At 36.2% G+C, this 25872-nt stretch overlaps 1 protein-coding gene across 1 annotated transcript; it reads left to right on the forward strand.

Annotated features, from left to right (window-relative positions):
- The first annotated feature begins 156 nt into the window (after positions 1–156).
- On the forward strand, positions 157–18453 carry LOC107776982 (uncharacterized). The gene is made up of 6 exons (XM_016596936.2): positions 157–502; positions 8702–8879; positions 14853–14950; positions 17072–17168; positions 17867–17952; positions 18084–18453. The coding sequence occupies exons 1-6, from the start codon at positions 266–268 to the stop codon at positions 18135–18137; spliced, it is 750 nt and encodes a 249-aa protein (XP_016452422.1). The 5' UTR covers positions 157–265; the 3' UTR covers positions 18138–18453.
- The last annotated feature ends 7419 nt before the right edge of the window (positions 18454–25872 follow it).

Consider the following 25872-nt stretch of genomic DNA (forward strand, 5'->3'; position numbering starts at 1 on the left):
AATTAGAAAATTGACATAAATCAAATTAATAAAAATCCGAATTAGGTGGTTTGGTTTGATTTGGTTTAATTTCAATATTTGTTTTTTTTAAAGGTAAAAATCCATCCAAATCGAACAAGGAATATCTATTGCGACGACTGTTTTTCCAGTTAACCTATTTATTTCCTCGTACTCCAATTTATCCTCTTTTCCTCAATCAAAATCACAATAATTCCCGAATCCCTAAATTTTGGCGATTGGAAAACCCTAATTCGCCGGTGTTGCAATGTCAAACAACGTGCCTTCGTCGTCGTCGTCATCTACTTCATCGTCGTCGTCGTCGCAATACACTTACTCTAACGGCACATACTTCCCGACGCCGTTTCATCTCCAACAACAACAACAGCAACAACCCTACATAGGCGCTGCTCCTCCGCCGCCCGTGCAGCAACTTTCTGCTCCTTACGTTTATCCTGCGCCGGCTCCTATTCCCGGTGTTTACACTTTGCCTCAATTTCAACAAGTAAGCAATTTTATAGCTTGTTTGGATGGTTGTTAGCTATTATATTGTATTGTGTTGTTAGTTTAAATACCATGTTGTTTTGATTGTTACTTTAATTTTAATGTATCATATTGTTAAATCCACAACGAAAAGTATTTGGTGTTATCGCATCGCGACCTTTTTTCCCCCTCATTTTTATTATCTAAAAATTCTGTTTTATCATTTACCCTACCCTTTTATGGTAGCTCTATCGCGTACCCTATATACTTAGATGTCCTTCAAATTGCAATTGCTGATGTGTGAGATTATGTAATGATGGGAAGCGATACAATCTATCCAAATGTTTTATTAATCAAAGTAATGAAATACGATACAATATGATACATTATGAAATAATATGTAACAACCATCCAAACAAAGTGTTAAATATCAGCAAAGATATGGAAATTATAAACTTTTATATCTGAATTTTGGTTTGTGTGTATTCTAAGTTCTAACAATGGGAGAAATTGCAGTTGATTTTCAATCCTTACATTTTGATTGTGTTAGAGTCAGGCTAACATAGAAAGTTTACTTATATGTCCCATCTTGAAAAGTTTCTTATATGTATTTATGCGAGTGATTTTTTCCCTTGCATACTGTTCTGGTTGATTTTGATAAAAGTTTTGAGAATTTTGCGGGTAGTTTTGTAAATTTTCCTGTGAAATTCGTGTCCATGCCAGCTTGCTTGTTGAGATTATATCTGTATGTGTGTGTATATTTGCATGATAAGAAAGCTTGTTAGGCTAAACAAAAAGGTTTCCTTTAGGAGGAGAACAACAGACTATCTTTATCGAAGTATTTGCACCAGGCCTTTGTACAAATTATTAACTTTATTTCTGAAATTCGCTCTAGTATTTTATAACGACGGGAAAACTGCAATTGATTTTCAATCCGTACATGTTGATTGAGTTAGCTCCCGTTTGGCCATAGATCTTGAAGTTTATATTTGAAAATTTGAGTTTTGAAGTTTATTCCCAGTTTGGCCTCAGTTTCAACAAGTAAGCAATTTTAAGTATCAGCAAATATTGATGGTAAAAAAAGTTGAAAGAAAAAGATATATGGAATTGATAAGCTTTTATATCTGAATTTTGTTTTGTGTGTATTCTAACAACGGGAAAAGTTGCAATTGATTGTCAATCCTCACATATTGATTGCATTAGCTCCCGTTTGGCCATAGATTTTGAAGTTGAAACTTGAAACCTAAAAATTTGAGTTTTTGAAGTTGTGTTTGGGCATGCATTTTACTTGAAATTTTTTTGAGTTTTGTGACTGGAAGTGAAATTTCTCCCAGAAACAATTTTTGGAATTTGAAAATATTTAAGATAAATTTTCAAAATCTGATCCAAAATCTAAGGCCAAACGCTTCCTTAGAGTTACGCTAACTTCCATAGCAAGCTTACTTATATGTAAAGTTAGCTTTTTCCCATCTAAAAGAGTTGCTTGTATGCAAGTAATTTTTTTCGTTGCTTGCTTTTCTGGTTGATTTTGATAAATTTTTGAGAATTGGCTGGTAGTTTTGTAAATTTCCTGTGAAATTGTTGAGATACTAATTTTTTTTGTTAGGCCAGGTTGCTTGTTGAGATCATATCGGCTTCTATATGTGTGTGTATATGCAGGCGACAAAATTAAAAGAGCAAGCAATTTTAAATATCAGCAAATATTGATGGCAAAAAAGGAAAAAGGATGATATGTAAATTATAAATTTTATATATGAATTTTGCTTCGTGTATTCTAACAACAATGGCGAAATTGCAATTTTTTTTTTTGAGAAGGTAACATATTTGTTTATTGATATATAGTCTTCACTAAATTTGCGAAGACACCCATAATTACATAGAAGAGCCCAAAACAAGAAAGTAAAGCACTTATGATCCTTGGTCTTCTCACAAGGAATCTAGAACATCAAAAATTGATTCATGATCCTCTAAAGACTTTTCTTTACACCAAAAATAGAAAAGAGCCAGACACTTCATCTTTGTCTTCTGGATGTTACTTGACTTGTCTTCAAAACATCTCTGATTTCTCTCTTCCCAGATTGTCCACCAAATGCAGGCTGGGACAATGCTCCATCTCTCTTTATAGCTAGAAAGATTGCCCTCTTTATTCCAGCATGCTAGAACATCAAGAATTCTTCCTGGCATTGCCCATACAATTCCCCTTAAGCTAATAAAAATTCTCCATATTTGTACAGTGAATTTGCAATGCAAAAAGAGATGACTAATTGTCTCTGCCTCTTCTCCACACAAGTAACATCTAGAACACGAGTGAAATCCTCTTTTTACTTAGATTATCTTGAGTTAGAACCGCTTCCTTTGCTAGTAGCCATGAAAAGCAAGCAACCTTATATGGGATTTTCACTTTCCATATCATCTTCCATGGCCAACAACCAACCTGGTTGTTTGACAGGTTGAATTCCTTATATGCAGACTTAACAAAAAATTTCCCCTGCCTGTTCCCTTGCCATATGATGAGATCTCGATTAGAGTTGGTTCTAGTGAATAGTTCCAGGGTCTTGTAAAACTCAATTACTCTGTCAATTTTCCAATCATTTAGAAGTCTTCTGAATGTAATGTTCCAACGTTGATTAGTCAATACCTCATCTAAAGTTGCTTGTTGTTGTTGATTCAAGGTATATATGTCAGGAAAAGAGTAGCTTCAAAGGGCCTTGGCCTAGCCAGTTGTCATCCTACAAGGAAATCTTCCTACCATTCCCAACTTTGAACTTTGTCTTGTCAATCACTTTTGGCCACAAGTTCCTAATTGACTTCCATACACTGATACCATATGGACTTCTCACTGGTTTGGTTGTCCATTTTCCTTCCATTCCATATTTCTCCCTAACTACCTCTCTCCACAGCGTTTGCTCCTCTGTCGCAAATCTCCATAGCCACTTCATCATCAGACTCTGGTTCTGAATTCTCAGATCTTTGATTCCTAATCCCTCTGTCTTCTTGCTAGTAGTAAGAGTTCCATTTGACCAGGTGGAACTTCTTGTCACTGTTGCCTTCCCATAGGAAATTTCTTCTTAATGCATCTATTCTCTTTACTACATTAATTGGCATTGGAAATAGAGACATCATATAGGTTGGCATTGCATCAAGAACAAAGTTAATCAAGATTAGCCTTCCTCCTATAGATAGATATTGATTCTTCTAGTTTGCTAGCTTATTTTCACACTTATCCAGCACACCATTCCAAATTCCTTTTGACTTACTCTTGGCTCCCAGTGGCATCCCCAAATAAACAGTAGGTAATTCACCTCCTTTTCACCAAGAATATCAACAAGTCTTTGAATCTCCAATACCTTATTAACTGGATAAATGAAGCTTTTATGCTAGTTAACGTGTAGTCCAGAGGTGACTTCAAAGAGAATGAAGATCACCCTTAGCATTTTCAGTTGTTCTCTATCAGCTTCGCAAAATACCAGAGTGTCATCAGCATACTGCAAGTGGGAGATCATCATGTTGCTATCAACCCTCGAGTTCACTTTGAAGCCCTTGATCCAATTGTTTGTTTGAGCTCTTTTTAGCATATCATTTAGTCCTTCCATAGCAATGATGAATAGGAAAGGAGAGAGGGGATCCCTTGTCTCAAACCCCTCTGAGAAGGGAAGAAACCAACTGATGCTCCAGTGATGAGTACTGAAAATCTCACAGTAGATATGCAGAATTTTATCCAGTTTATCCATCTTCCTCCAAAGCCCATTTTTCTTAGTTTCCAGAAGAAAGTTCCAGTTAAGATGATCATAGGCTTTCTCTATGTCCAGCTTGCAAAGTAACCCATGTTCCTTGCTTGTTTTCCTAGAATCAATGCATTCATTGGCGATTAGGACTGCATCTATGATCTGTCTTCCTCTAATGAATGCCATCTATTGAGTATCTATCAATTTGTTGATCACTTTCTTGAGCCTCTCAATCAATAATTTGGAAATGATCTTGTATATCTCTCAATTCTTTTGCCCCCATCTTCTTAGGAATCAAAGCCACAAAAGTAGCATTGAGGCTCCTTTCAAACATTCCTTGTTCATGAAAGTTCTGTACAACAACTACCACTTTCTTTTTAACCACATCCCAGCAGTTGATGAAAAAGGCCATTGAGAATCCATCTGGGCCAGGTACTTTGTCTCCAGCACATGCCTTCACACTATCCCATATCTCCTGTTTTTCAAATGGACTCTGTAACATTAAATTATCTTCTGGTGTAATCATCTGGTTGTTTCTAATGGTACCTAGTGGCCTCCATTCTTCTTCTTCTTCTTTGTAAAGCTTTTGGTAGAAACTGATCACCTCCCTTTTGATATCTTCAGGATTCTGAATAGATTCCCCTTGCCCAATCAATTGGTCAATGTTGTTATATCTCATGTGAGCATTAGCTGTTCTATGGAAGAATTTTGTGTTCATGTCTCCATCTCTTAACCAGAGGGCCCTGGATCTCTGCCTCCATGTTACTTCTTCATGGCTTGCAATCTCCTCAAACTCCATGGTCAATGAAGTTTTTGTGAATATTTCCTCCTCTGTCAAGCTTCTTTGGTCATGTGTCTCTTCCAGCTCTGCAAGTTGACTGAGAATATTTGCTTTCTGCAATGCTAAGTTGCCTTGTAGAGTTTTGCTCCATTCTTTAAGCTTTGCCTTCAGTGCTTTAAGTTTAAACACTAGAATGAAATCAAGCTTTCTTTCGCATGGTAAAGAGTTCCACCATTCTTGCACTCTTCCTTTGAGTCCTTCTGTCTGCAACCACCAATTCTCAAACTTAAAATATGATTTCACTGGATCCCAACTGCCACGTTGAAGCATCAGTGGGGGGAATGGTCTGAAGTCACTCTATGAAGCACATATTGTTTTATGTTTCTAAAGTCTTCATTCCATTCAGTAGAGATCAAGAATCTATCCAGTCTGGCTGCTATTACATGCCTGTCACCTTTTCTCCACGTGTACTCACTCCCTGATAATTGGATGTCTTTCAGCTCTGTGTCTTCAATGAAATTTGAAAACTCAGTCATAGCTCTTGTGAATCTGGAACAGTTCTTCTTCTCTGATGGGAACCTTACCGTGTTGAAGTCCCCACATACCACCCATGGTCCATCAAAAAGATCTCTTGTACTTGCCTGTTCCCACCACACTTCCTCCCTCTTTCTTCTGTCATTAGGAGCATACACTGCTGAAAGGTGCCATGAGTAGTCCTGAGTCTTGCCTGAAAATTTGCAGGTGATAGTATGTTTTCCCACGCAACATACTTCCCCCTTCCATATTCTCCCATCCTATATTACTACAATACCCCCCTCTAGTCCCGCTAGCCTTTAATTGTGCAAATTTCACCCATCTATTACCCCATAATTTTTTTACTTTCTTCCTTATATCCCCTTCTAATTTTGATTCTTGGAAGCAAATAATCTCTGTCTTCCGCCTGAGAATCAGGCTATTAATCACTCTCCTCTTTCTAATTCTATTAAGTCCCCTGACATTCCAAGATATGATGTTCGCTAACATTGGCTATGATTGGTAATGTAGCCCCCCTCTTCTAGTTCCATTGCTTTTGAAACTGCTCCCAATCTCTAAACTTTTCAATTTTTTGATTCCTTTCTTCTTTGGAGTCTGAACCATCTGTGTAACTTCTTTCCCTTTATTTGCTTGCCTTCTGCTATCAATTTTCATGAAAAGTTCCAGTGCTTCTTTCTCGCACCCATTAAAATCCACCCCAAATTCTTCGCTTAATCTTATAATGTTCTGGTGACCCAGATGGATGCCTCAAATTCCAGGTCCTCTTCTGCCTCTAAGCTTTGATGATTCAGCGGCTCATCTTCCTCAATTGCCCAATCCACAAACATCTATGATTCCTTTGATTGCATGTGCATGTTGTTGTAGTCTTCCGTGTCTACTCCCTTCTTTTCATGTTCCGCAATAACCGACATGACATTATCCCCCACAGTATCTTCTTGTAGACTTTCTTTATCTCCATCGTCCTCTCTCTTTTCTTCATATGCTTTTGGTTTGTCGAGATTTCTGGGTTCAATTGTGTGCGTTATTATTTGGTTTCCCACTGACTGTTTGAGATGTATCGCTTTTATTTCTTCATTAAGGGGATCTGGCCTGGGCTTTACATTGGGCATTTTGAACCCTTTTCCTCATATATTAATTGGGTAGCTTTGTTATTAACCGCTAACGAGTCACGTGACACGTCACATGGCTTTTTAGAGATTAGTTGTACCTGATTTGAACACCCCACGTGCCCCATCACACTTTTATAACCTTGGGCCCCTCCCCCCGCCATCTGCATGCCCTCTTTTAACCGTTGGTTCAAACGATCTTCTTCTCCGTTCTTCTCAGTGTATGATCTCACCGGAGCTTCGCACCAGATTTGGATTTCGAAGACTACCCCTTCAAATTTTATCTTCACTGCTTTTGGGACTGCAGAGCCATCTCCTTAACTTTTATTCTTGCCCATTTCAAGTGGTTTTTCAGTTCGTCTGCTCCTTCGTTTGGATCCGGCCACCACAAAACTCCCCCACTTCTTTGAACACTTTTTGGAACCATAAATGTAATGGAAGCCATACTAGCCTAATCCAGTCACTTTTTGACCCCACTATTGGATTCCACCATTGTAGCTTAACTTTGTGTTTCTTCCAATACCAGTCATTTTCCAATACATTGTCAGCTATTAGTTTCTAGTGGAATTCGAAGAGAAATCGATTCTGGTCTATCTCATAGATACTGGTTCCATGTGCTTGTTTCCGGGAGTTAGATGCCCATCTACGAACTTCCGACAAAGTTGCAATTTCAGAGCTTTCTTCTGGGATGAACCCCACCAAACATCTGCCGAGTAATTCATTGTGTTTGATTCACCAGAGATGCATATAGTGTCCTCTTCTTGTTGGACCACTGCTTCATTCATTTCTCTACTTGCCCACTTATGGTTTCTGACAGTGTTTGAGTAAAGAAGACCTTCCTCAATGATTTTGGGAGCATTAATGACATTTCTCTGTACCCCGCTATTAATGAACCTTTCAATTTTTGTTGCAATATCTAACCATCCTGCATTAAATGACACCTCTGGAACTATAATAATGGACCCCCCGGATCTAATGATGGTTATATAACGCCCGTGCTTGTTGTAGTTCCTTGCGAAGAATATTTTTGAGAAATGATCCTTGGTTTTCCATCTTTTCACATAGTTTCCTTTCATCTTTGATGCTTCCTTTAAGTTTTCACACGACCACACCATCGTCCTCCTGCTGAATGTTGTCCTTCTAATTAGATTCCTTCCTCGTTCTGTCCACTCGTACCATTCTTCAACATTTGATGAACATCTCTCAATGTCATATGACTTGAATCTCACTGCAAAGTAGATGATGTTGTTCTCCCTTATAGTAGTATTAACAATTTGGTGCATTTTGGTCAATGTTTTTAACTTAATAAAACAAGTAGAATTTTAAACAATGCTCACAGTGGGTGAACACTGGGTTTTAAGAAAGAAATGGAAGATTCTGGTGAGAGAGTGCACCGGAAAGAGCAGCTCTACAGACCTAGGAAGTAGGAAAGAGAGCATCCTTGGGGATTGTGCCTGAGAGCAAAAATGTTTACTTTTCTTAGTCAATATCCCAAACATGGAACATGTTTAGAGTTATCAAATTGCAATTTGATTTTCAATCCTTACATTCTGATTACGTTAGTCATGCTAATGTCCATAAGAAAAAATTTTTATTTGACTAATAGCTTTTATGTAATTATATAAGTAATTTTCTCTGTTATTGCTCGCTTCTGTGGTTGATTTTGCTGTTTGTTTTTTAGAATTTCGCGTGTACATTTGTAAGACTTCTCTGTGAAATTGTTGCTTGCTTGCTTGTTGAGAGTACATCTGCATCTATTTGTGTGTATGTTCATGATAAAATATCATGATGTGCACCCAAGGGTATATTCTAGTGGTCAATGACGTGGGTTGGGTATCCCCGTGAAACTAGTCGAGCTTTCGAACCTCGTTACCACGGTTATGTTAGAGAAAAACATGACACCAATCATAAGCTTGTTAGTTTCCTTTTATGAGGAGACCAGAAGGAAATCTCCATAGAAGTATTTGCACAAGGCTTTTGTGCTATGTAGCTTTGTCATGTTTAGCAAGCGAGCTTGTTCTGAAAAAAGAAGGTATATTTTGTCATGTTTGTAATGTAGGTAATATTGTCGACAGGCTCAGCAGTTATTCCAAAGAGATGCGCAAACAATCACACTTGAAGCACTTGAAACTGTGAAAGCTGCACTTGCGAGCAGCGAAATTGAGCACAAAGCTGAGGCCAAGAAGAAAGCTATACCTCGTAAGGCAGCTGGACTCAGTTGGGAAGATCCTACTCTTGCAGAGTGGCCAGAGAGTAAGCCTAATTTCCTATTTCTTTTTTCCCCCTCTTCTTGACTGGCTTTGCCTCATGGTGTCAAATCTGTTTATCTATTCTTCTGGTGTTTTTGTGGGGATTGCTCTAGTTTTCTCTCCTTATAGTCTTTGATAGTTTTAGGCAGCGACTGAAATGGGTACTAGTATAGTGTTGTCTGTTGAAGGGTTTGGGCACAACGACCAAATACTCGTACAATTTGGAATTTTTGGAAGAATTCAAAGACTTCAGATCTATTAGCCTAGGGTAAAGTGTTTAAGATTATTGCAAAACTCAAAAAGAAAGGAGAAAGTCAATCATAGGCTAACAATTATCATTTTGGTGAATAACTTATTTTATTCTAACATTTATACCAAAATATAGCTAAGGTAATTTTTACGCATTTTTACAAATTTATTTAGTATTTCTTAAAGCTAAATTGCATATAATTGCAATTTTAGGTCAGTGGTCAGCATGAGTACGAGGTAAGTGTGTGACTGTTGAATCTTGGTATAAGTCAATCCATTTATTATTGGCAAGGAATTTATCTAGACATTCCATAATAATTTTATTATTCGTATTTTTTATTACATTTCCCAGGTATACTAGGGAGATCATTTCTGTTAATAAGAACACCTTTTTTTTAAATGGTAATCTTATACTTCATAACAAATGGTAGTATAGGAATGCCTTTGTTAGAGGGAGATAAACACTATGATCATAGCTAATGATTGTCTTGATGCTAGAATGGGGAGTGAAGTGACCTCATTCTATACACTGTGTACTTTTGCGTTATAAAAATAATTTAGGTAAGTAGTGTGGTTGTTGAATTAGTTGCTTGTGCATTCATCTAGGGTGAAATAACTTTAGCTGCTTATTGTTATTAGTTATTTTTGTGTAAACTAGGACTATTTTGGAGAAGTATTACTATTAGGATTTAGGACTATACTTTATAAACAAGAATAGCAGCTCTTCGTTGATGTGCTTGCAAACAATGTGGGCGTATGATTGGAATTCAAATTGTTTGTGCTGTACAGGAATTTGCTATTAGTGTTGTACAATGCACAGTTAAAGTTGGACACTTTAGGAGTTGATGCAAAAACTAGAATCATTTCACTACAATCTCTATTGCGTCCCTTGTGTCACAATCACAATTTTTGGAGGTCTGTTTTGCTCCTATATTTAGGTTCTTAATATGTGGATTTTCCTAAATTGAAGATCAATTTCCAATCCTAAGAAAAAGGAGAACCTGATTACACTTGACGACCCCAATCCTAAGGCTAGGAGCCCGTTTGGATTGGCTTAAAAAAGTGGCTTTTAAGCACAATTGCTTAAAAGCATTTTTTTAGTGCTGGAGCTTGTTTTATAAATAAGTAGTTATGTTTTTGGATAAAAATGTTGAAGCTGAAAAAAAGTTGTTGCAAGTATTTTGTAAACAAGTGTTGTTAAGCACTTTTTCTATTAAAATGACCGAAATATCCTTAAAGTTGTTAATACTATAAAGAAGCTTATTACTATAATATTTTATTCTAAATTGACGCAAATACAAAATAATTTATATTTTAATTCACTTTCAATTTAAACTGATTACCTAAGATAATTTTTATAAATATAATTCTTGAATTCTCATTTCCCACTTTCAACCACCTAAAACTTTTATTTCTTGATTTCAAGCCTGCTGAGGAAATATGAGGGTGTTTGGCTAAGCTTATAAGCTGGTCAAACTGCCTTATAAGTACTTTTTGGCTTATTTACGTGTTTGGTAAAATTAAAAGTGCTTATAAGTTAAGTGCTTATAAGCCAAAAATAAGCCAAAAGCCATAAGTTGGTCTCCCCCAACTTATCAAATTTCAGCTTATAAGCACTTTAGGTTTGACCAAAATATTAACTATTCTATCCCTAAAATAATTCTTTTTAAACAAAACTCTTCGTATACCCAATTCTTCAGCTACTTATTATTAATTTCAGCACTTTTATCCAAACACATAACTGCTTATTTTTTAAATCAACTTCAGCACTTAAAAGTGCTTTTCAGCCCCTAATACTTATCAGCTACTTAAATCAGCTAAGCCAAACGGGCTCTATATTGGATAATATCACATTTGTTTACATAAGAAGGAAAATAAATGAATTAACATTATTTATTGAGATCTTAGGATTGGCGCTCGCACGGAAAAAATGTATATTGTTAATCATTCTTGTGTTTGATAAAAGAACAAGAAAATCCAAAATCGAAACAAATCAAAATTTCAAGAAAAATTTGAAATTATTTGTGAATGTACTACCAAACAAATAAGGGCGAAAATCTTTATTAACATAAGAACGGGATGCATGTGTAGCAGTTTCTCATTTGGTTAATATAAAATAATTATAATAATTTATAAGCAAACAAAGGAAAGGAAGAACAGGAAAAACGAAAGAAATCAAAATGTAAGAATGTGAAGAACACATCAACTTAACGTAGCACTACATGAATTACCATGGTTCAAGAGATAGAAAAGACAGATCTGGAAATGACGAAGAGTAGCGTTTTTTATGTAGTGAATAAGAATATTTTGGGATTTATAAGATGATGTGAGGGGTAATATTGTAAAAGATTTGGTCAAACTTAAAAGAGCTTTTAAGCCAAAAAGCAATAAGTTGGGAATGTCCAACTTGTTACTTTTGGCTTTAAAAGCACCTACTTAAAAGCAATTTTGGTGTTTGCCAAACACCAAAATAAGCCAAAAAGTACTTTTAAGCGGGTTTGACCAGCTTTTATGCCAATCCAAACACCCTCTAGATCTTGAAGTGGGTTTAGATTTTGCTAGTTTAGAAACTGAGAGGGCAATGCTGATTTACGGATGAAGTGATTTGAATGATAAGCAGTTACAATGGCCATGATGCACCAAAAGCTAGCAAAGAAATACAATTTTGTTTAAGGCTATGTATGTTGCAATGTTTGCCGTAAAAATTCTCGTTTCTTTCCATTCAAATTGTCCACGAAATGACGACGGGAATAGTATTCTAAAGCTATTGTGCCTTCCTATTCAGACCATTTCTTCTCCAACTATGTAAGAAATCCAAAATGGAGTGAGGCATGCGCAAGACAGGTCTAAAATGGCAAAAACATGCTCCTAATCTGATAAGTAATCTTACCATGTAGGAAAGATGACGAACATCTTTGAGGTTCTCTTCACAGAGGGGACACCTGACGCATAGGTGCATTCCTCTTCTCTGAAGATTTAATTGAGTGAGGCATGCTCACGAAAAACAAGAAACCTTCAAAGCTGCTTTGCTGTGCCAAATCTTCCTCCAAGGCCAAAGTTCGGTGTTGGAAGAAGTTAATACATGTAGGAAGACTTGACTGAGAACATACCACCAGAATGGTACCTCCATATTATAGAATCATCGTTGTGTTGATTCAGGATGATGGTGCTAAGGGACTGTAACAAAGAACAAGATTTTGCAATTTCCCAATCATTTGAATTCCTTCTTAGAAATAGATCCCATCTTTGAGCATCAGAGAAATCAGCTTTAGAAGCCTTGTCTAGTGAGGAAATATTGTAGATGTCTTGAAAAAGATCCTTTTTGGGGGTTAATGTCCAATCCATGCATCTTCCCATAAGTTGATCTTTCTACTGCCCCCAACAGAGAAACCAGCGTTCAATTCAAACTTACTCCAAAATGATTCCAATCTCCAGAACCATGAGAAGCATTTGAGACCTCAGTGTGCCAGGGACCATCCGAAGTGAACCTATCAACTAAAAATCTCCTCCAAAGAGCATTTACCTCCTTATTGAATCTCCAATGCCATTTCATCAAAAGACTTTCATTTTGGTATTTGAGATTCTTTATGCCAAGACCTCCACATTTTTTTTCCTTTGATGCCATTTTTCCGGTTAACATGAAAAAAGTGCTTTGATTGTGAGTTCCCTTTCCAGAGAAAGTCTCTTCTCAGTTTATCCATACGATTTAGAACCGAAGCAGGGGCCAAAAAAGAGATATAGTGTAAGTGGGGCATGAAGAACATTGTCTTGTAAGCATAAAGTCTATTTGACTATGGTTACCCCCACTCTTATAAGTTATTAGGCTAAAGTGGTCCAAGATAGTGTTCCCTTCATTATTCCTAGTACCACAACCTCAGCCCCCATTTACTGGTTTGAAACTGTATTTTTACTGACACGACCATTTAGATCTCCCCATATAAAGATCTGTTCGTCTCTTGGAATTCCTTGAACCAAGATGTCCATATTCTCTCAAAACTTAGCTTTAGCTTTTGCATATAATCCTTTTTGTGGCATAGGCACTAATAGCATTGACTGTCTCCTTTCCCCATACCAGCCTTAATTGCAATAATTGTATCCCCAACTCGTTTTACCTCTACAACTTTATCTTTAAGCCATGGTTACAATAATTCCCACCTCATTCCTATTTCTCTCTCTCTCTCGCCTGGATAATAGATGCTGGAGTAGAAAATAAATATACTATATGAATATGGGGAGTTTACTTATGAAATGGTACTCAAATGAAGATCAATCATTATGGAAGAAGGTGATGAAAGAAAAATACAGGGAGGATGATGCTTGGAAAGCCAAAGTTGTCAGCACTGTGTATGGGGTTAGTGTTTGGAGGACTATCAGAAATCTTTGGAATATCTTCAGCATTAATACAAGATTGAAAGTTGGGAATGGGCGACGTATTTCTTTTGGGAAGAGAATTGGTTAGGTAGTGGCTCACTCCGGCACCGTTATCCAGATGTTTACATCCTGAATCAACAGCTAAGAGCCAATATCAATGAGATATGGAACAACCAAGGATGGGACCTTAGCTTCAGAAAACTTTTGAACGACTGGGAAATAGACAGATTCAGTGCCTTCCTCAGCACACTTAATCTCTTCAATGGAGTCTTGCCTGAGCAAGATAGATTATGGTGGTTGAGAGACAAATCAGGAGTCTTTTCTGTCAAGACAGCGTTGGAGGAATCACAACAACAATCTTCAGGTACAATGGCCTTGGAGACAAATTTGGAAGACAAACATACCATACAAGGTGGCATGTTTTGTTTGGTTGGTAGTGAAGAATGCTTGTTTAACACGACAGATTACAAAGAAGGAAAATACACCTTTGCTCTAGCTGTCACTTATGTGGACTGTATGCAGAAATAAACAGTCACCTTTTTTTGCATTGTAGGGTGACTACTCAATTGTGGGACATATTTCTTGCTAATAGTGGTTTGAGTTGGGCAATGCCAGTTCATACACTAGGTATGATATCTAGTTGGAACTTGGAACAGAAGTGGAGGGACTGAAGCTCAAAGAAAAAATTGAAGTATGATCCCAGGATGCATATAGTGGACTATCTGGAAGGAAAGGAATTCAAGATGTTTTGATAACAAAAGCAACCCTATCCAGAAGATAAAGCCTAATTTATTCGACTTTTGCATTTTTGGTGTTAAGAAAAGTACATAGATGACACAGAGACACTCATACAATTTCAAGAGTCTCTTTAGTTGCTAGTTTATTATTATTATTTTTGTGCAGCTTTTGCTAGACTCCCTGTAACTATGGCTTTTCACTGGCACTTTTGATTTTAATACAGTTTGTTACAATCTCAAAAAAAAAGTTATGGGGAGTTTGTGTCTTATCTTTCCAAATGCACTTCTTTTTCTGCTATTTCTGGAGGTGTTTAGAAAAAAGAATGTGTAGGAGACGACTTTGCAAAGTAATCTATCAGATTTTACATGTTTGAGTATTATGTTTTTTTTATAAGATGTTTATTATGCTTTATTGGTCCACTTTCATGTATTATGGTGTCACAAGTGATTGTATTCACTGACGACCATTTTTCTCACACAATTATCTTTTGCTGTTGGTTGTCTAGTCAATTTCTTCTGCGATGGCTGTTTGCACCTGTTTCACATATTTGTGCCTTTGCTGTTAGAATTGTTGCAAATCCTTATACAGTAACTAAGTCACTGTTTGGGTGGTGTCACAGATGATTGTCGCCTATTCTGTGGTGATCTTGGGAATGAGGTGAATGATGATGTCCTATCAAAAGCCTTTTCAAGGTTTCCAACCTTTAATATGGCTAAGGTATGTTCTGTTTGATCATTTATACTTTCCAGTAATTTTACATTTTATCTATTTGATTGGTATACATGAGCACTGGTATTTCTGGCCATGAAGGGAGAGATTTTTGTCCCTAGACTTTTAGTTCTTTTCTTCCCTTTTCTTGCATCATATTTTTACATCCCGATGAGTTGTGAATCTTCAGAAAGCTTTTTGTTTTTCCAAATCCTCCTTGGAGGGGGGTTTGGCTAGAGATGTGGATTAATCCCAGAAAAAAATTGGTACATGGGAGTGGGGGACATTAAGCCTGACCTCTCCTTCCTATAAGAGGGATGACAAGTCCGCCCCTTTACAGAAGTGATAGTTAAGTTAGGAAAAGTTAAACACCTAAGCTGCAAATGAGACTATCAATAGTCTGAGAGAAGGGAATTTCGAGTGATCCTTCTTAACGAAAATAAGTTCAGTCATGTTAATCATCCAGAAGTTAAGTTAAAGCTTGGCCAGTTTCTGAATGATGCCTTGTTAAGGTTGTCCATCTTCGTTATAGCTCTTACTTGCCTTGGCACAGAAACTGCTGTAGTGAAGATTGATTTCTGCTTCTGTGTTACTCTCATATTTGCCAATTCATCTGCTGCTTTGTTAGCTTCTCTATAACAGTCATTAATTACAAAGTTGCCCTGTCCAATCAGATTTCTTAATCTTGCAATAGTGTCCTGAAGTTTCCAGGGGATGTTGGTTCCTTCTTTCACCATTGTAACAATAAGCATTGAATCTGATTCCATCTGTACATTGAAGTGAAGGTTCTGAATGCACCACTCTATTCCTGTCAGCATAGCCCTTGCTTCTGCATAGTTGTTGGATTGGTTTCCATAGAATTCATGGAATGCCATGATCATTTCTCCACTTTTGTTTCTGATTGTTCCCCCTCCTCCAGCCAAACCAGGGTTCCCTTTAGCACAACCATCAGTATTCAACTTAAGCTCAAATAGTTCAGGTTTCTTCCATTTGATCTGCTTGATCATGTAGCTCTGGTTTGCTTTCTCTATTTTGATGCATAAGTCCTTCCAATTTCCTACAATAGACAAGTTAGGAAAGTTGGTGTTCAATATGATTATCATCTTTAAGTTACCTGGTTTATAATATGTCTGTATGAGATTTTGATATCCTCATTTATAAGAACATCTTGACTTTCATAGTATAGTTGGGAGGTATCGATAGACCACCTCTGATACTTAATCTTCAGAAAGCTAGAAATCCTTCTAAATGCATAGACATCTAGTGATAGTGGTATACATGCATCTAGTTTTTAGAGAGACTTCTCAGTTTTTACTGCTTTCAAATTGGAGTTCAAGTATAGTTGGGAGGTATCGATAGACCACCTCTGAAGCTTAATCTTCAGAAAGCTAGAAATTTTTCTAAATGCATAGACATCTAGTGATAGTGGTATACATGCATCTAGTTTTTAGAGAGACTTCTCAGTTTTTACTGCTTTCAAATTGGAGTTCAAGTATAGTTGGGAGGTATCGATAGACCACCTCTGAAGCTTAATCTTCAGAAAGCTAGAAATCTTTCTAAATGCATAGACATCTATTGATAGTGGTATACATGCATCTAGTTTTTAGAGAGACTTCTCAGTTTTTACTGCTTTCAAATTGGAGTTCAATAACTTCTAATGATAAAAAATTAAATAGAATATAATAGAAGTATCATCTTTTTTTTTTTTATGAAGTAAGTAGAATATATCATAAAAGGCATCAAGAAGATGCAAAAAGTTACAAAAGAAGTGAGTTTGACAGCTCATAATAGTAGTATCATTGTAGGATAAAAAAATGTATTCCTCAGGTTGTATGTTTGTGTGCGCAGTGATACCTTACCTCTTCCTTGGAACATAGTCTACTCGTAATTTATTTGTTGTCCAAAAGTGCAGTAGTAATAATGTTGTTATAAAGAAGTATAGCTTAGTTATATTTCAAGATCCATCATGCTGATGTTATTACTAATTCAGTCTTTCTGTCTTGACCAGGGAAAAAGAACAGAAAAAAAATTAATTAGTATTTTATATTCGCCTTGCTCTCTTCGTACTTTATTGTATGTTATGGCTTACAAGGTTCAGTAACGAAGGGTTTCTGTAATGCATGTTCACAGGTTGTGAGAGACAAGCGGACTGGTAAGACCAAGGGATTTGGATTTGTGAGTTTTTCCAATCCATTAGACCTTGCTGCGGCACTTAAAGGAATGAATGGTGAGTTATCTGTTAATCAATATATGAATGTGTAGTCTCTTACTGTGCTCAAGGTACAACATAATGAGTATATTAAGTGATAGAACTTGATATAGTGGGTCTGTCGCAGTTATGTGATCAGCTTTTACCTTCTTGAAGATCACCGCTCATAAATGATAGATGGTAGCTTTCAGTGAGATCTAACAGTTTTCTTGATATAATGTTTGGTTAATGCCATGTGTGGATTTCTTGGGCCCACTTTGATGTCTTTACGACAAATAATTCCCTTTGATGGAAAGAGTGCTCTCCACTAGGCCACTGGTTCTTGTGCTAGAATGTGTAATTCCTTTTTTGTCTCTCCATGAAAAAGAAGGGACGGTGAAGGAAACAAGTAACATAACTCTGTACCGGAAACAACTTTTAGGACTGCTTTTGAAGTCAGTTTAGGTAAAGAAAAAATCTGTAAGGAAAAGAACAATATCTACCAAACTCGTATGAGAGAATTTCATAAGTCTGGTGTCTTGTGGAGCTAGCAAAGTGGGAAGTACGTGAATGTCTGAAGTGGCAGTAGTTTTAGTTATTGAATTGGTGTAATATTATTCCCAAATGCCTAATGATGTAGGGGTAAGGTCTGCGTACACTCTACCCTCCCATGATGGGATTATACTGGGTATGTTGTTGTTGTTGCCTAATGAGGTAGTAATCCATGTTGTTTTCAGGGAAGTATGTTGGAAACCGGCCGATTAAACTCAGCAAGAGCAAGTGGCAAGAGAGGACTGACACTGAAGCTCTGGAAAGTCGCAAGGTGAGGAATTTTCCATGGTGATTGGCCTACTTATATGATATTACATCTTATTAGTTGGCATTAACCTACTTCTACTTATCAAAATATGACATTAACTGACTACTTTTTTTGGATGTTGGATCTTGCGGCAGAACCAATCACATAAGAAACCAAAGACAGCAAAGAAGGGTATATTTCACAAGTGAGCACCAATCATGATAATGGCTCAAGCAGCAAGATACTCGAGATGTATTTTAAATGTGTTTTAATCAACTTCTTCACCATCGCTGCTGTTTGCGAAAGCAGGGATGGACGACAATCCCAGGATACAGTTAGATTTCAACCTCTGCTCAGTTGCTGGTTAATGTCCTCTGCAATTTGTTATTCACATTGCTATATCCATCAGTTGCTGGTTGATGTATTTCTTTCTCCTTTTAAGAGCAGTAAGATAGTTGTGGATAATAAATTCTTTTAGTAACCATATGTTTGAAAGATTGCGGCCATTTTGAGACAACTTTCATCCATGTGAAATCTACCTTATTATTTTTTGACACAAATGAATCTATCATATTGTCACACCTGACTAGTGGATTGGTTTGTGTTGAACGTAGTTAAACCTTTTAAGACGACCTTCTCTCATTTATCTTCTGTGTGTATGTGTGTATGTGTGGGGGAAGTGCACGGTTGGCCACTAATAACACATGTATTTACTTTTAAGCCACCATTTAAAATGTCTTTAGTCTTTAGCCACTGCTTTAATAAATTTTAACTGCCCGGACGAAAATACCCTTTTGCTCATGTCCTTAACTTCAGGACTACATGTCCTTAACTTTTGAACTTCAAACTCTAAGTTCAGGACCTCAGGACTACATGTCCTTAACTTTTGAACTTGTAACTCTAAGTTCAGGACTACATGTTCTTAACTTTTGAACTTGGAACTCTAAGTTCAGGACTTCAAGGCTACATGTCTTTAACTTTTGAACTTGGAACTCAAACTTCAAGACCAAGCGTCCTTAACTTTTGAACTTGTAACTCTAAGTTCAGGACTACATGTCCTTAACTTTTGAACTTGGAACTCTAAGTTCAGGATTTCAAGGCTACATGTCCTTAACTTTTGAACTTGGAACTCAAACTTCAAGACCAAGTGTCCTTAACTTTTGAACTTGTAAGTCAAAGTTAAGGACCTATTGTCCTTAACTTTTGAACTTGTAGCTGTAAGTTAAGGACTGGTTGTCCTTAACTTTTGAACGTGTAACTATAAGTTAAGGACTGTCTGTCCTTAACTTTTGAACTTGGAAATCAAAGTTAAGGACCTATTGTCCTTAACTTTTGAACTTGTAACTGTAAGTTAAGGACTGCATGTCCTTAACTTTAGAACTTGTAATTGTAAGTTAAGGACGGCATGTCCTTAATTTTTGAACTTGTGTCCTTAACTATTGAACTTAACTCTAAGTTAAGGACCAAGTGTCCTTAACTTTTGAACTTGGAATTCGAAATTCAGGACTAAGTGGTCTTAACTTTTGAACTTGTAACTGTAAGTTCATGATCCATAACGTAGCAGAAAACCAAAAATACATCACAGAAATCACAAACCTAAATACATCAACCACCATAGATCCTTTATCATCACTGTAAGCACGTGATTTTTGCCCTATATGAGAATTACTCCCAAAAATAAAAAAAAAATAATAAATAAAATGATTTTTTCTTTGGTGTGCAATTTTGTGATATTTTGAATAATTATTTGTATTTGTTTGTGCGTGTTTATTTGCTAAATTAATAAAATACAAAAATATGTCGCATTTTGCATATAGGATTTAATTCCACAATTGTTAATAATTAGATGTGTTTTACAAAAAATTAAAAATCACGAAAATAGGCATCGTTTGCATTTTTAGCATTTAATGTTCAAATATACAATTTTATGCTTAATTATTATTTAATTCTGCGTTAATTGATATTGGGAGTTAATTTACGCTTTTATGACTTAATTTAGTTCTTAATAATAGTTTAAGTATTTTTATAATTTAGTTTTAGAAAATAAAAGAAGAAAAGAGTGCGAAAATATAAAGAAAGTAGGAATTGGGTCTCTTCCTCGATTTCAAGCCACAGGCCCAAAAAATGGCCCAACCTTCCCTATGACCCAGTCCATTTCGAACTGGGTCGACCCAGTCCATAACCCAACACCCCTATTATTGTACAAACAAAATAAAACAAAAAAAATAAAATAAGAAAACTCTAAAAAATGCCTAAAGCATCCGCCCCCCCCCCTATTCTCCTTCTTCTTCCTCAAAACTCCAAAGCACAACCATGGCTGCCTTTGACCCCACTCCCTCTCATCCAAACACCATCAACAAACAGTTCGTCATGACCAAACGACCCCAAGAACCATAGCTACTGCTGTCCGCGTAGCTATCTCTGCGTCGTCACTTCATCTTCTTCGTCTTTCGTCAAGCTCGAGCTTGAGCTCGACATCCATGGCTGCCCAGTTCCACCAAGCAGTCCGCCATTGCCTTCGTCGACCGCTCGCTTCCATGGCAGTTGATTCCGCGTCAACTTCTGCTGCTTCATCGTCCAAACCCCCGCCATGCTGCTGCTGCTCGTAACCATGGCTGCCTAGTCGTGGTAGTTTGTTTCCGTCCCCTCCATCATGCTTCTGCTGCTCGTAACCATGGCTGTCTAGTCGTGGTAATTGTTTCCGTCCCCTCCATCGTGCTGCTGCTACCGTTGCTAGTTCGCCGGAGCTGGGTCGTCGTTGCTGCTGCCGGCGCTGCTGCTTCACGTTCCATGCTTCGGCTCTTGCTTCGTCTTCTTCGTTATGTCAAAGTTTCGTTGGTTTCATTTAGAGTTCGTTCGATGTTCGTCGTTGGTCATTTACGGTTAGTTGTTCTAAGTTTTATTTTTGTCCATATTTTTGTTTGATATTTTCCGAATCCAAACTCGTTAAATGATTCAATTCTTGTCTTGTTCGATGTTCATCGTTGAAATAATTTTCTAATGTATTCATGTGTTTGATTGAATTAATTTTCAGATTTCAAATGGAAAGTTAATTAATGGTTCTTCATGTTTATTTCATGTTTGTTTTATTGTTTAAGTAAGAATTTGTTAGTTTGATGTTTGTTAGATTCAAATTGAAATTTAATTAATTGTTTCTTCAATTTGTTTCATATGTTTATGTATTGTTAGGAATTGTTAATATTGTTAAGTTCAAGCTTAAGTTCATAATTGTTTATTCGTCGATCTTATTATTCGTCTAAAAAGAATTTAGTTGTGTTAAAGGAAATATATTGATTTAATCGTTTTAATCCGTCATGTTTGTTGTGTTAAAATAGATTCATTCATGTTCATACTTTGTTTGGATGATCTTGAATCCGAATTTTGTATAGTTTGATTTCTTGTTTATCATTTATGATTATTTCTTGAATTTGTCTCATAATCTTGTTTAAGTTTAAGATAGGAATTGTTTGTTGTAATGTTGTTAGAGTAGTTGATTTTAAGTTCAATATTATTAAATTTAGAAATCTAAATATACTTGTTTGTTGTTGTTGTTGAATCCGAAAATAGGATTGTTTGTTGCTAAATATTGTTCAATCAAATTTTAGTTGTTCTTTGTTGTTCAATTTGTGTTCATGTGATTTGTTATTGAAATGTTGAAGAAATCATGTTCATGTGATTTGTTGTTGAAATGTTGAAGAAATCATGTTCATGAAATTTGTTGTTTGAACATTGTTAGAAATTAATCATATTGTCTATATTTTGGTTAAGTTTGATTAATTGATGTGTTATAGCTGATGGGTAGTTTGGTAATTCATAGTACTTTCGGGGGTAAAATAGTAATTTGTAATAGGGTCGGAGGGGTAGTTTAGGAATTGTACATTTTGTAATTGTTTATATGAAGCATGGGGGACAAAATGAAATGGGGTGGGTTGTGATATAGTTGTTTAATATAAAGGGGGGACAAGACAAAATTTAGTGGGGGAAATCTTGTATTTATTTATGTTAGGCATGGGGGACAAAATATAATGGGGTGGTGTGATATATTTATTTAATGTAATGGGGATGAGTGGGAAGATAATGGGTTTGGTAGAGAAAATGGGTTGATTTTAATTGATTAAAAGATTTATGGGTTGGGGGATATATATAGGGAGGTCTTGAATCAGATTCAAAAAAAAAAAAAAGAGAAGAGAGAAAATTCCGAAAAAAAAATACTAAGACTTTAGAAAAACAAAAAGAAAAACATTCTGGAAATTCAAAAGAAGAAGAATATACACCTGATATATAGTCCAAATATTCTGAGATACGGATTGAAAAATTAAGGGTTAAACACTAACTAGTCTTTCAAAAATCTGAAAAGTTTCCCTTTGCTTCTGTCCGTTGGTTGTTGTTGTTTCCGGATTTTGTCTTGATTTTAAAATCTGTCACTAAGTTTCTCGTCGCTGGTTGTTACTAGTTGCTGGGATTGCTGTTGTTGTATGCTACTGAATTTCTGCTGATCTCTCACTTTTCTTTTGCTTCCAATATCAGGTACACAACTGACACGCTGATTGTTGTAAACTGAAACAGGAAGCATGAATACGAAAAATGAAGAATTGAAGTTCTAAATTTATTTTGAATTATATTCTTAATTTTATTTGTATATATAAATTATTTAGCTTACAAAAATCGGAATCATGTAGCTATTTAATGTATATATAGTGGAACATCCAAAGATAGCTTAACGGATGAACTATCTATATATTGCTTAAAAATAATTAAATGGTGTAGTAACTCCGTCTAAGTTAAAAATCAAATGAATAGACCATTTCGGAACTTGTAAGAAAATTGTTTAGTTAAATAATATTGGTTAATTCCAGCATATAATTGTTTTAGATTAAAATTAGATTGCCAAGTTTTTTTTTTAATTTGACAAACTGAGAACATGCCTAGTATAATATAATTAGGTAGTAATACGTGAGCATGTGCCCGTACTGGCAACGGACTGCCTTGCTTGTATTATTTTTTCAGAATTTACGAATCATATTCGAAACTCAACTATAATAACTCAAGCATGTATATAAATTAAGACCTTTTCTCTTTCATTTTTGTAGAGACAATTTTAATAGAAAATGTAGGCACTTTAGGATTATCCTAATAAAAATAAATGAGATGAGCCTCGCCAAATAAAACACATAAATTGCGGGGCCCTCGATAAATGTTTAATTAAAATTACTTAGACTTCGGGATGAGCCGTTTAGCAAAATTCCACGGCCTTACCCAGAAATAATAATACGATAATTGCTTCAGGCGTGCATTTTAATAATATTACCTTCTTAAATTCGGGTGCGCATTTATGTGACCCAAATCCAAATCTCAACGGAGTCAGAATGTATTAACAACCATGGGCGCATTGATTGTGACATGGTTCGAAATGCATTTTTACAATGTTGCAATTCCATAAAAAATAAATAATAATAAAAGCGGTTTTAAACTTAATGAAAGCACATAAGTAATAACATGTAATAAATCAGATATCTAGCCATTATAACAATTTAAGCGACCGTGCTAGAACCACGGGATTCGAGGGTGCCTAACACCTTCCCTCGGGTCAACAGAATTCCTTACTTAGAATTTCTGGTTCGCAGACTTCATTTGGAAAGTCGAATATTTTCCTCGATTTGGGATTCAAGATAAACCGGTGACTTGGGACACCAAAAGCCAAACCTTTCCCAAGTGGCGACTCTGAATTAAATAAATAATCTCATTTCGAATATTGTCGCTTAAATTGGAAAAACTCCCTCGCGCATTCAACCCTTCGGGGCGGGCGCGTTAAAAGGAGGTGTGACAATCACGTTCTGGTCAAATACATCAACCACCACAAAATCCAAATTTTAAATCACTAATTAGATTCATAGATCCTTTTGACCCCTCAAAACAGACAAATCAAATAAACATGAAAAACCCCACTACTCCATTTTTTCTGTGTTCACTTTATACCAAGGCTCAATTTTTATCCTCCTAATCTGAATCTTTTTGCATATCTTGTTTAATTTTCCAATACCCTTTTGCCATCTGTTTCAATTTTTACCTCTTCACTTTCAATCAAAACTCAATTTTTTCCTCTTCTCGTCATCCTTTAAGTCATTTCGCTGAGCTTAGTTCGCTGAGCTTCCTAACATGAAAGAGATAGAAGAAAGGGTAACACAGTCTTTTCATATTAATTTTAATAGACTAGTGGCTGCTATTGCTAAGCATTGAAAATGCTGGATAAAAAGTAAATACCACTTTAAAAAGTGGTTTCCCCACACAATTTTACTATGTGTGTGCGTATGTGGTTTTTTCTTTTTCATTTTTAGACGGCGCCATAAACTATTTACATTAGATAACCAAAAAAGTGTATAAAATTTATATATATATATATATATATATATATATATATATATATATATATATATATATATATATATATATATATATATACACACACACACACACACACACACACTCATTTTCTCTTATTGTGGTCCTACATTCACTTCTATATGATGTTGCAGGTTTCAGAACTATTTATAGGACTTACATTTCATGTGGTGTACTCTTTTATACGGCATAAGTTATATTTTCCCAATGTAGAGGAAAGAAGTATATCATAATTAGGGTTTTTGAAATTAAATTTGGGGCTAAAGTCTCGAAGTTTGTCTGATACAATTGATGGAAAACCTTAAAGTTCACGAAGGCCAATTACATTAAGCTTAAAATTCAAGCAGGGAAACTAGAAACAACAATTTTTATGGTATAAATATGCCTAAGTCATTATAATATAGATAGGACTTTTCTCAAATCTCGATTACTGGTAAGGATATTGTCACACCCCAAACTAGGGGGAGGCACGACTGGCACTCGATACTATATTCGATCGAGTTAGCCATTAGATATACTAGCTAACTAAACTGGGGGCCCAACAGATCGGGCAGCACAACATCTGAAATACTAAGCCTGGACCATTAAGGTCATGACCTGAATAACAATAAGCCATATAAACAAAGGTAGACGAGCCAAAATAATAAAGTACTAGCTGGCCGACGAGGCCGCGATTGGAGACATACATGCCTACACACATATATATACATGCCAAGCCTATGGGCTGGAGACTGAAAGCTGCAAAAAGAAACCCAGAATATTGTGTCCACAATAGCCTCTAAGAGTGTCATAAGCACTGTCGAGACAAGGCCCCGACTATACCCAAATTGTACAACAAAAGTAACCATCCTATGAAAGCTCCAGGAAGAGGTGGAGCTTACCAACTCACAGCTGAACCTCGAAATCCTAGCAGAGGGGTCGATCAGAGTCCCTACCTGGACCTGCACGCACGAAACAAAAATGCAGTGTCCCCAGGCAACAGGACATCAGTACGAATAAAAATGTACTGGTATGTAAGGCAGAAAGTAGAATCATACATAGCTGATGTAAAAAAAAAGTAATAGAGATACCACTTGACACTGAAACTCTGATAGCCTCCATGGACGACACTCGACCTCATAGTAATCAAATATGCATGGTATGCTCGTGTAATCGTATGTCGTGAATACATATATATTGATGCAAATGCATGACATACCCAACCAAATGCTAGCAATGACGGTCTCTTCCGGTAGCTAACCGGTATCATATTGCCAACCTGTGGCCATCTGTACAATATATATAGTTTTTCGGGCAAATAGGCCCCTTACCTCCGATTATAGCTCGAAGTCCATGCATAATATGTCATGTATGATATGAACTTTGAATGCACATAATAGGCCATAACAAGAACTTAGCCAATCTTGGCTCATAGGTACTCTTATTCTCATAATCATCTTCGTATCGCGTATAATTGTCTAGTGGAACCTCATATGTTTTCTTTTTCTTTTGAGTAAGCTTGAAAACTTAACTCGACTTTTAGAAAGATAACTTAACTCTGAAGAT

The sequence above is a fragment of the Nicotiana tabacum genome, chromosome 22 (assembly GCF_000715075.1).
Source record: "Nicotiana tabacum cultivar K326 chromosome 22, ASM71507v2, whole genome shotgun sequence".
Taxonomy (NCBI): domain Eukaryota; kingdom Viridiplantae; phylum Streptophyta; class Magnoliopsida; order Solanales; family Solanaceae; genus Nicotiana; species Nicotiana tabacum.